General features: G+C 35.5%; 1 protein-coding gene across 6 annotated transcripts in view; it reads right to left on the bottom strand.

Moving 5' to 3' along the window:
• Positions 1 to 12,910, bottom strand: part of CSPP1 (centrosome and spindle pole associated protein 1) — a 117,170-nt gene that overhangs the window by 91,026 nt on the left and 13,234 nt on the right. For 3 of the 6 annotated variants that reach the window (XR_014017836.1, XM_081259013.1, XM_081259014.1), the window contains exons 4-6: positions 5,525 to 5,628; positions 4,475 to 4,498; positions 617 to 697 (exon numbers count right to left, since the gene is read on the bottom strand). Coding sequence is in view for 5 of the 6 variants with exons in the window: in XM_081259013.1 (XP_081115139.1) it covers positions 617 to 697; positions 4,475 to 4,498; positions 5,525 to 5,628 (209 nt within the window). In the remaining variant the exon portion in view is untranslated. The remainder of the gene's footprint in view (positions 1 to 616; positions 698 to 4,474; positions 4,499 to 5,524; positions 5,629 to 12,910) is intronic. The other 3 variants (XM_081259015.1, XM_081259017.1, XM_081259016.1) reach the window with 2 other exon arrangements.

Genomic DNA, 12,910 nt, shown 5'->3' with positions numbered 1-12,910 from the left:
TGTTGAAATACAAACATGTTGCATTAGTAAATGTTCTTAAGCCCTAATACCTTCAACATCATTGAAACAGCACAATCTAAAAAAAAAAAAGTATTAAAAGAGCGAGGCTGTCTTTTGAAACTTAACTGTCCACTTGTCTTACATACTGTGTCATGACTGTGATCTAGCTTGGGAATTTGAGTCTCTACAAGAGGTGTACAGTGCTTAATCACTACGCCCTGTTCAGATTATGTACATGTATTTGTGATGGGAACACACATTCAAATAGCCCCAGATGTCACCTACATAAAAGCTCAGTATACTCTCTCATCTGCTCATCTCACTGATAATTGTGTCATATACCATGAACTTTATAGCTTAGAAACGAATGCTGAAAAAAACTGGATTCTGAATATTCAATTAATCATTATATTAAAGAAATATATCATATTACACAGTTACAAATGTAACATTCAAAAAACCTTGTTTCAACAGCACTAGAGACTCCACAGATTTTGAAAAAATCAAGTACGGGATATGATGTAATCTTCTTTGCATTTAAATCAAGAGTATGTTCTTTCATGATTTTGATGCCTCATAAAACTGCTACCAACAATTACTACTCCTATCCACCTACCTTGGCAGATAACCTCTCACCAATAGGAAGAGAAACTCCCAGAGTAGATGGATCTGTTTCACTCGTGGAAAGAAAATTTTTCTGTATATGTACATATTAAAAAAATATATTACCTAATTGCCTTTATAAAATGTTTCATAAATGTCTTTACATTCTATATTCTAAATTATTACATTATACAGACCAACAGAATGAAATGGAGATGAAAACAGAAACTACAAATGTATAGAGACTATACCAAAAGTAATTAGAAAAAAAAGAGAATTTTCTAATTTCCCTATAATTATATTAGTGGATATCTATTTAAATGCCAGAAGACATAAACTACAAACATTATTTCTCTATGTGCCTCTCCATTCTTGCTCATTAAGCATTTAGGTAACACAGTGTGGCAGACAGAGCATCAGACTAGGAATCCAAAGACTTGGGCTCTAGGACCAGCCCCAGCATTTCTCAGTTGTGCAACACTGAGCAAGTCACTTAACCTCCCTGACCCAGACTTTCTTCTTCTGTAAAATGAGAATGGTATCTGCTCTGCCTTACCAAAGCTGGTATAGGATCAAGGTGGATAAAGAAATGTAAAATCTCTTTGAACACTGTAAAACAAACACAAGGGATTTGTAAAAAATATACACAACCACCAACTTTCTGGTACTGTTCCTTAGTAGTCATATAATCTGGATAAGTTACTTAACTTCTCTGCCTCCGTTTCTTTGTAGAACAGGAATAATGGCACCTACATCACTACGTTATGAGGATTAAATCAATCAATACTTATTAACCTAATTTCATGTCTTTTATTTATTCATAAAACAAGCAATTATTGACCATCTAATACCTTCCAGTTACTTTTATAGGTAGTAGGGAGACAACCATAAGCATATGTTCCCTATACTTAAGAGATTTAAAATTCAGTTGAAGAAACAAACACGGAAACAAATAACTACAATATAATGTACTACAATAGAGTTACATTCAAAACATTACAGGAACAAAGTAATTAATAAAACTGATTAATAAGGTTCTGTTAAATCTGAATTTACAAATAAGTTGTGCTACAAAAGCTAATTTGAAAGTTGGTAATACAAAATTCTAAGCTTATTTGTCAAGGAAACAATATGACACATGACTAGATCCCTGCGTCAGTTTGATCCCTATATACCAAAGTACACTGTAAACCTAGCCATTCTGTAGAGTTATACATGTACCAAAAAACACATTCAGAGTTCCAATCTTGGGAATACAGAGATACTACATCCTTACTCCTTCATTAGGCAATTCCCCACTCCCAACATGGGTCCAGGATGATGTTTGTACTTTTCAATAAAATGAAAAAAATTAACAATAAGGACAATACAGTGAGTTTTTCAAAATGCTGAATTTTAATCATTCACTCATTCATTTAGTAAATATTGAGTGCCTAATATGTCTAAACTGTTTAATACATCTGGGACTCATCCGTGAACAAAACAAAAGATCTTGGCCTTCCTGAAGCTTACATTCCAGCAGGCGAAACTGACAAGAAATAATAAACATAATGAAGAGTAATTATATGGTATGTTAGAAGGTGGTAAGTGCTATAACCAAAAAAGTAAAAAGTAAAAAGAATAAGCTACAGATATTACAGGCTTCTAGGGAATGGGAGTGGGAAAACTGGAAATCTAGAGTTCCCTTTTAGACATGTTCCACACAAGATACCCACTAGATTTCTAAGTGAAAATGTCAAATAGGCAACCAACTAGAAGAGTTGGAGGTTCAGGAGAGAGGTCTGAGCTAGAAATATAAATTTACTGATTCAGTTTAAAAACTTCTCCTGAGAATATGTTCTTTGTGTGTTGTTAGATGGTCAAGTGTCTTTTATTCTAAAAAACAGAAAGAAGATGGTAGTTATTTGTTTTAGTGGCTCTTCTTGGCAAAATTTTAAGATTTGATTACTTTTTAATTTAAATATCCATGCAAACCAAAAGTCTGGAAGCCACAAGAAATCCAGAAAGAATGGGACTTGTAAACTGTACATATTCCAGGGGTCAAGGAAGCCACTGCAGCCACCTCCCCATGTCCTACGGAATTTTCTTTTTCCCTTGCTTTCCTCTCCACTCCCACCTTCTCAGATGTCAATCAAAAATTGTCTTTGTCATATTAAGAAACGACTGTTCCTCTACCACAACCATATTCTTAACAATCCAACACCAAAAACTCCTTCACATCCCTTTGAATTTAAAGATTTGTGCTTCATAAAGGCAATTTCTTCTCATACCTCCCACTGCCATTCTTTTTAAAAATCTTATATCTATAAAGTAATGTAAAACCCACAAGTGAAAATAGTAGCTATTAGAGGAAAACTCCACCCAATAAGTAGCAGTACGGAAGGGGAGAGGATAATGAGGCACAAGGCCAGGGAGGCAGGCTGGAACATGAAAGACTTCATGTGTCACAGCTAAGGAATTTGGATTTTTATCCTGAAGGCAGTGAGGAGACACTGAAGTACTTAAATCGGTAAGAACAGGATCATTCCGGAAAGTAGCATGGAGAATGCACTGAAAATCAGTGCAAGGAGATCAGTCAAAAATCTGGGACTTCCCTGCTCGTCCGGTGGCTAAGACTCCGTGCTCCCAGTGCAGGGGGCCCGGGTTCAATCCCTGGTCAGGGAACTAGATCCCACATACCACAACTAAGAGTTAGCATGCCACAATGAAGATCCCGCATGCTGCAACTAAGACCCAGCTCAGACAAATAAATAAATAAATATATAAAAAAAAATCTGTAGCAGTAATTTAAGACAATAACAGTGTCTAACATGAAGAACTAACTATCCAAAAGCAAATTTATCAAGCTCCTCACAAGCTGCTCAAGCAGATATAATGGTTCACAACTATCATACATATCAAGTTAAAAATCTACTGCCTTCTAATCTATCCTATTCTATCTACCTACATCATTATATCTTACTACTCTCAAAAAAAAAATCTACTGTAACTCAGTCAGGCTGGTAAAGCTAATATGTCTCATGCATACACAACTAAAGTCTGCCCTCCAAGTCCTTCTTCATTCTACTACTCTCCAGCTGAAAAGCTTCCTCTCCTTACCCTCTAAAATATTCACCCTCTGGAATATCCAAATTCTACCTATCCTATAATGTCTTACAAAATAACACCTTGAGCCCTTTCCTGATCATTTTATCTGTCTTGTTAAGAGTTATCACTTTCTGAATTGTATGAATGTTATCTCTACAACTAGATGCTAAGCCCCTTGAAGACAGGATTCATACCAGATTTATCTTCATAAGTGTTTAAAAAGTGTTGGTTGTATGATGAATGGTTGTGTAAGATTCATTTTAAGAACAGTTTTATAAAACGTTTTCTTTGTTTTCCAATATAAATTTACAAATGTAATCCACAAGTTTGGGTGCAAAAATATTGAGTAATCCAGACTGACAGCACACAGTTCAAAAATATTTTAGAATATCCTGAATATTCCATTATTTTATTAATCTTAATGTGATAAGCACAATTATAATTATTGTGAAGAACAAAAACTAGCATGCTGAAAACAAATGGACTTACAATAGCTGCTGAGCATTTCTAAAAGATGAATAAGAAAGCAACAGAAACAAATGCAATGCAGGAATCAAAAAGAATACTTGATTGTATTAATGGAAACTTATAATATATAGTGTCATTTTGCTAAAAGCAAGAATCCAAAATGGTGCCATTCAAAAGTCTCTGAATCACAAATGAAACTATTTTTCTTACTAGTTTGAGTACAACAATATCATAAATGCAAATGATTACAAGCTACTAGATCTAAAACAAAACAAAACAAAAAAATTAAAGGAGAGCATTTTGCAGGCAGCCCTACCTTTCTTTTTGCTTGTGTAATACCCTAAAGTCAAGGGAAACAAACCATTGGTAAAATGTATTCAAAGTCCTTTCTCTCTATGTACAAATCAGAATAAATAAGAGACCATTTATACATTTGGAATAAACATTATAAAGTAGAAAAAACTAAAGAATATCTTGGGATGACTAGAAACATCATGACTGTTTAGATACATTTATAACCTAGTAAGCAAATTGCATTTTAAAACTTACAATAAGTGGCATGGACATATACACACTACTAAATGTAAAATAGATAGCTAGTGGGAAGCAGCCACATAGCACAGAGAGATTAGCTCGGTGCTTTGTGACCACCTAGAGGGGTGGAATAGGGAAGGTGGGAAGGAGGCTCAAGAGGGAGGGGATATGGGGATACATGTATACATATAGCTGATTAACTTTGTTATAAAGCAGAAACTAACACACCATTGTAAAGCAATTATACTCCAATAAAGATGTTTAAAAATTAAAAAAACTTACAATAAATCATTAGTTTAGCTATTATATAATTTAACAAAATATACTTAAAACAAGAGTTCCACTAAGCAAAAGGATTAAACTATAAAGTAAACAGATTAAACTATAAAGCAAAGACTGGTGGTTAAGGAAATATGCTGAAGGAAGCTTTATAAGCTTAGCTCATAAGAAAATAATTAGCAACTAGAACTCCACATGTCATTTTAATACATGGCTGAGCAGAGGAGAGTAGTAGGAAATCATAACTGGGCTATTTTAAACCATGACAACTTTACACAAAACATGAACAAAAAGAATTTACAATCTCATTTACAATTGGAACCCACTGCCCTACTTAAAAGGTCAAGAGTCCGTTATTCCATGGCACCAGTTCTCAGCACCGTTCTTTTCTCTATCAGTGTGAATGTGTATAAGTGTCACTTAACTTTTGCTACAATACCCATCACTAGATACCATTAAAAACCTAAAAATTAATGCATGTGACTAAAACCTTAGGAAAACAAATTTAGGAGGTAAATTCTGAAGCATAAAACTAGTTAGTAGAACTCATTACCTGAGTAAGATAGCGTCTGTAATCTTGCCGTAATTCTTCTTTCAGTTTATGTTTCTTCCGTTCATAGTCTTCCCCAAGTGGTAAACTTAATCCATAATCAATCCCTAGAAAGAAAACAACTTCTTAAGCAATGTAGCTCATTTTCAACCCAATCTCAATTTTAATACAATCTCCTGTAACAAAGCACAGTAGGAAGGAACACAGTCATGTTGATTCTGACACTTGGATCAGGATAATAAATTTTTCATTTGAAATGTTTCAATAGGTAATACATTCACATAATGGAAAATACCCCTCCCTCCCATGAACCTCTGCCACCCAGTTCTCCTGCCCAAAACAACCAACATTGCTGTGTCTGTGTGTCCTCCCGGAGACTTTTATATATCTGTAAAAAGATATCTTTCTATTACAGGGTGTGTTATATTTACTTCTTCCCCTTTAGACAAATGGTTCTGCATTGTTTGCCATCTTGCAAACAAAATTAAAGAAAAGCCAATTACCTTTACTTCGTCATTTAATTCTATTGAAATTTCTTTTAAAATACCTACAACTTCAACGTCTGTTTTTCAGTCTGTGAAAATAATGTGATTTTTTAACTTATAAGAGTATCTGTGTTATAATTTTTAAAAGTTTACTGAAGTATAGTTGATTTACAATGTTGTGTTAATTTCTGCTGCACAGCAAAGTGATTTGGTTATACATATATATACTTTTTCATATTCCTTTCCATTATGGTTTATCACGGGGTACTGAATACAACATGTTTGAAAAAAATTGTTAGAGCCTTGCATTGCTTAGGCTGAAATTTCCAAAAACTTTTAAAGTTAAGCCACCAATTCTGATTTCACATAAATGGGTATTAACTTTTATTGTGATAAAACGTACATGATATAAGATTTACCATTTTAACCATTTTCAAGCATACAATTCACTGGCATTAAGTACATTCAAAATGCTGTGCAACCACCACCATTATCCATTTCCAGAGTTTTTTCATAATCCCAACAGAAACTCTGTAAAAGAATCTTAGTTTTTTAAGAAAAACTTCCATTTTGAGTAGGGTTTCCTTATTCAAGAGTTTAAAAATCAAATTATATTTTGGGGTGATGACAATAGTGATGGCTGCACAACTTGTAAATACACTGAAAACAACTGAATTGTACAATTTAAATGGGTAAAGTTTATGTTATGTAAATTATATCTCAATAAAACTGTTAAAATCAAATTACATACTTTTAATTATTTTTAATAGTAAAATGTTATATCAAGAAGCACAGATATCAGATGAGTATTTCGATTTGTGAAGCCCCTCTCGCTTTTTTTAGTCCTACTGTGCAATACTATAGTATAAAATATTATTTCTGAACAAAATAAAAAGTTTCCTTAAAGAGTCAGCTACAAGAAATACAGATGAAACAACTGACTGTAGGTAATAAACCAATAAGGATATTACCATTTTTTGTGCCTTATTCCTCACAATGCAGCTAAATGATGGAAACTTATCATGACTGTGTCATATCACTGCTTTATTATATCACTAAAATATTTCAGGGGCAAAAATGCCAAAGTAGTATAAATATAAATGGATGTCTATTTTATGCAATACTAAATTCCCCTTTCTACCATAAACACCCGAATTCTCTTCATAAACACTTTTGGCCTGCTTAACTCCTGATGACAGGGGGTATAACAGAGGATTCCTTAGAGACACCTCTCACTCATGCTCCCAACTCTCTTCCAAAAGAATCTAAAGCATTCCATATGCTTGGAACTTTAAATCATCCTAGAAAGGCATTCTTTCCTCACAAAGGAAATTTAAAAACCTTATTTTTAAAGATACAGAATTCAAGCCTAAAGAGAAAAATGGTTTGATTCTCACATTCAGAATGGAGTATCATATATGAAATTAAACTATAAAATCAATGAAAGCAAGGTCCATGTTTATTCAATTTTATAATTCCTGGCACACAACTTGTACTCAAAAAATGTTCACTGAATAAACGTGTAAAAGAATATATGAATGCATGCCTGAGTAAGAGGAAGAACAAAGAGAAAGAACACTATTCTTAGTATTTCATTTCTGCTTCTAGTGGTCTGATTGTATAGAAAAAGTAAGCGTAATAACTAGTAACCAGAGTTACGTATCTCTCATTATACAGGATCACAGTGGATGCTCTATTGTGTCAAAGGGGAAAAGAAAACAATGCTACAATGGTGATGCACCCTGCAACATGCTCAGCTTTCCTACTCAGCGGAACAAGTAATTTACAGCTTTTTAAGTCATGTATTTAAGGTGGCTTTTACTGCTGATTTTCAGCTCTGCTTGGTGGGTTTATGAAGAAGAAAAGAAAGAAAAATCTGGTTCATTTTCACCTACAATTATCATTCATACGAAGTTCAATTTTATTTATCATGAGTATTTGCTTTTTACTATTAATTCAAATAGTATTTGTAATAATTGTCTTAAAACACAGTAAGAATACATAATGCCTTCGGAATTATTTATAATTTTATTCATTGAAGGCTTAGGCAACAGAAAATACTAACTTTTTAATTCTTATTTTTGTCATCTGGTACCAATATTTTATGGTATTAGACGTAGGTCACAGAATTAAAATTAAGAACTGTATGGAACAATTTAAATATTCTGTTCACTTTAAACTAAGCATTAACAATGGCATCCTAACTGACTTAATGAGCTGAGAAATATGGTGAGACTTACCTTTTCAGAGCAGTTGTCTTCTCACGGTTCTAGTGGCAAGTAAAGCATTAGTGTCACCTTAGGGTCATTTGAAGTGATGCCACTTCACCAAGAACAACATCAGTGACTCTAAGTTAACATTATGTTTCAGAACTACAGCGATTAGAAGTATTTGGTTTCCATAGTGGCTGTGGGTTAAATATTTAAAACTACAGTGTATAATCTTTTTAAAATTAATTTACCTTCTAACATAGCACTCATAATACTTTACAAATTACCATGAAACAGTTTCTTCTTTTCATTATGATATTACCACGATAAAGTATTAAGTAAAAATAATCAAAGGACAAAATATAGGAAATAATAATAAGCCTTTCCCTAAGCAGGTGACTTAACAGATGCAGCTACTTTGAGGAGAACATTGTACTCAAACTTCAGCTATACAGACATTATTACAAAGGATCCATTTGACTTGTACAAACTGAAGCAAAGAGGTAGAATGTCTGGGATTTAGTTTATAATAAGAGAAACCTAAGACTAGATATGCTACAAGGAATGACAATTAAAAGTACAACTAAAAATTGGTAAAAACAACAATTTCCTTTTGTTTTCCAAAATCTTTATATTAACTGTAATTTTTTAGCTTAGTCTAAACTCTAGAGTGACTCTGCAATGGGAAATTCTGCTGTTGCTTCTTTTCTGGTACTATTTTTTTAATCTTTTTCTGGTATTATTTTTAAATTACAACAATGTAATTTTCCTTCCTTATAATTCTTTCTTTTTCAAGTCTCCATGAGCATAATTGTATTTAAAATGAATTTTTAAAAATCATACCAAATAATTTCTAGTAACAAGAATAAAATCTTTTTTCTTACTTAGATAATTTGTCATTTTTTGCTTGCATATTTACAAAACATGACTTCAGAGCATGAAAGCTAAAATAAATCTAGTGCATTCTGGAGCCTGGAGGGTTGATCAATGGCATTTTGATATGAGTGAGAGATATTGCCTAGAAACGGTGGATGGATTAAAAAATACCTAGGGAATACAAACGTTAAAGATGGATTCTGCAGTCCAAAGTTTAGAGGTGAGGAAGCTAAAAAGGAGCCGAAAAAAAAGACTAAAAAGGACTGTGTTGGTAGTCTTCAAAGCCATCCCCAGGCTTGGTGATTTGATAGGACTCACAGGACACAGAAGTCATTATACTCACAATTATGGCTTATTACCATGAAAGATTATAGAGCAAAATTAACAAAGGGAAAAGGTACGTGGGGCAAAGTCCAGAGGAAACTAGGTGCAAACTTCCAAGAGTTCTTCCCCAGTGGAATCACACAGGACACGCTTAATTCCTGCAGCAACAAGTTGTGACAACACGTGTGAAGTATTGTTTACCAGGGAAGCTCATTACTCAGTGCCCAAGGTTTTTAATGGGAGCTGGTCACCTAGGCACCCTCTGCCTAGTACGGACCAAAATTCCAGACTCTGCAGACAGAAAGCAGGTATTCTGCATAAACCATGTGGTTTGTACAAACAGTATAGGCACAATGAGCCACTCTTTCTATAGGTGTAGGAAACGATTTACAAGCTAAGTTCCAGACAGTAGCCAACAGCCAGCCTGTACTGGAAACCTTAGCAGCAGACAGTAGCTGCTCCAGGTCTCTCAACAGATGCATTAAGCTGCTTTTTAACCAAGAGGTCATGGTCACATCCCTATACTATACGTCACAAAAGTGGTATCTTCAAACGCACAACAGGACCTATGCTACCATATACAAAAAGAAGAGAGGGCTATATACATGTGTGCACAGTATAGTCATGAAACTGTACACAAGAAACTGCTTAACAAGAGAGACTAGAGGACAAGGTTGGGAGGATCACCAATTCTCAGGCTATATACTTCTCTGTTCTTTGTAATTTTTTACCATGTGCATGTTTTCCTTTATTTCTTTAATAGAAAATACAAGGGAAAAAACCCCAAATACAGCAATGCTCTCATCCTTGTCACTGAGCCAGGAACTACATTTCAAAAGCACTGCAGAAAATCTATGATGTTGGGTCAAAATATATTTATGTATGAAAAAATGTTGGAAGTATTAACTGCATTATTTCATCTATTAAAAATGTCTTCCAGGATATAAAACATCAAAATCAAAGGAATAATGCTCAACCAGTCTAAGGGAAAATGTTCAAGTTCTCTAAAGAAGAGAAAGGATTAGAAGATGATCTTATTTATTTTATTTTATTTTATTTAAATTAATTAATTTATTTATTTCTTCTTGGCTGTGTTGGGTCTTCGTTTCTGTGCAACGGCCTTCTCCAGTTGCGGCAAGCGGGGGCCACTCTTCATCGCGGTGCGCGGGCCTCCCACTATCGCGGCCTCTCCCGTTGGGAGCACAGGCTCCAGACGCGCAGGCTCAGCAGCCGTGACTCACGGGCCTAGATGCTCCGCGGCATGTGGGATCTTCCCAGACCAGGGCTCGAACCCGTGTCCCCTGCATTGGCAGGCAGATTCTCAACCACTGCACCACCAGGGAAGCCCAGGAGATGATCTTTAACTGAGGTATGACTGAACTAAACTTAAAAGATTAATATAAGCATTTCTCTTCAGTAATTGTTATTAAACATGAAAATGAGCTAAGTAAGAGAAGTCTAAGAATTTTTTAAATAAAAGAACCACAAATATTATGCCTAGAAATGATTTAGAGAGATGGAAGATATCATTTGCTTTTACAGATCATTTTCAGCTGCTTCTTTCATAATTTCATTAAATTTCAGTTATTCTAACAAACTCCTTATCAAGGACACCATTTCAACAGCTTATATGGACTAAACCACGTACATGCTGTATATAATAAAGAATCTGGCTAGCCTCTGTCTCTGGTTTCTGGGAGGTAACTTCTAAATTCCTGGAACTTTCTGAGTGATGAGAGTGTCTTTGTTACTCATGATAGGTCCCCAGAACATACCTCTTAGCTGATACTAATAAGGTGACTCACGAGCCCCTAGATAGTTTACGCCAAAGAGATGACACAGATGGGGACTGGTCACACCAAAAAGATCAAATATGTAATTGGAGGGTTGGACCTCTGACCCATGTGACATCAGCCTGACCTCAGGAAAGTAGAAGGTCTGGAGACTGAGACATATGGACAATGATTCAATCCTGCATGCCTACACAATGAAACTCCAGTAAAAATTCTGGACACCAGAGCTCAGGTGAACATCGTGGTTGGCAACACTCTATACTGTCACATACTGATGTGCTAGGAGGGTGACACATCCCTGAGGCTGACAGAAGCTTCATATTTGGACGCTGCCAGACCAGGCCCTATGTATCTCCCCCTTTGGCTGGCTGATTTGTATCCTTTTGCTATAATAAAACTGTAATAATAAGTATAGCACTTTCCTGAGCTCTGAGAGTCATTCTAGTGAGTTATCAAACTTGAGGAGGTGGTGGAAACAGCTGGTCCAAAGTGAGGATGGGGACTTCCCTGGTGGTCCAGTGGTTAAGAATCTGCCTTCCAATGCAGGGGACGCGAGTTCGATCCCTGGATGGGGAACTAAGATCGCACAGGCTGAGGGGCAACTAAGCCCGCGCACTGCAACCTACTGAGTTCACACGCTCTGGAGCCCACGTACCACAACTACAGAGCCCATGTGCCACAACTAGAGAGCCCACACACCACAACTACTGAGCCTGCGCACTCTGGAGCCAGCACGCCACAACTAGAGAGAAGCCCACACACCGTAACAAAAGATCCCACGTGCCACACAAGTAAGATCCTGCGCACGGCAACTAAGACCCAATCCAGCCAAAAAATTAGATAGATAAATAACTAACTAAGAAGTGAGGGTGGCCTTTGGACCCCAAACTTGCAGATGGTATCTGAAGTAAGAGAAGTCTTGTAGATTAAGACTTGTAGAAGTCTTAATCTGTGAAGTCTGGTCTAAATCTGGGTAGTTGGTGTCAGAAGTCATTGTAATGCTCCTCAGATCCTTTTGCGAGAGGTGTTACACAAATGTTGGAAGAAGGAGCCGCAGTGGATAAGCATTATCCATGAATATCATCATCTAACAGAAATGAATTTACAAAATCGTACAACTGTAGTGGTACACGACAGCTGTACCACTGATGTGGCAGCTGTACAATGAGCTATTAATAGACTCTGTCTTCACTGTGGCTAAAACAAACACTGCCAGTGTATGTACTACTGATAGCTACGAGGCTGAATTATTCATTCAAAGTACGGTGTCACAGAGCTTTAATTCAATATATAATTTTAACCAGTTTGCCTTTTAGACCAGCTTGTTTTATAATTCCTAGATGAGACCACTTAAGGAAAACTCCCTGTTGCCCAATTATTTTACATTTTTCCTAATGTCAAAAATGAAGTATTTGGCCTAATCTTAAGGCCACAATTATTCACACAAGAAATCAGTAACTGAAGGCTAATAAGGTGCAAAATTAGTCAAATTATATATTATTCTTTAGTAAGATTCAATGTGCACCAAAAATAATTATTACTTCGGTTGGCAATAAAAGAAACAATCCATAAAAATTAAATTCTACACACCTAACAGAACTGTTTATTTTTGCAATGGGGACCTTCATTCATTCATTCAAAATATCTTCTCTAAGCACTGAAATGCCAGACACTGTGTTAAGCAATGAATAGACAATGGCA

This window comes from Mesoplodon bidens, assembly GCF_964165515.1.
Source record: "Mesoplodon bidens genome assembly, chromosome: 16".
NCBI classification, from domain to species: Eukaryota; Metazoa; Chordata; class Mammalia; order Artiodactyla; family Ziphiidae; genus Mesoplodon; species Mesoplodon bidens.
Note: the sequence above shows the minus strand (reverse complement) of the source record. Positions and strands in the feature narration are given on the sequence as shown.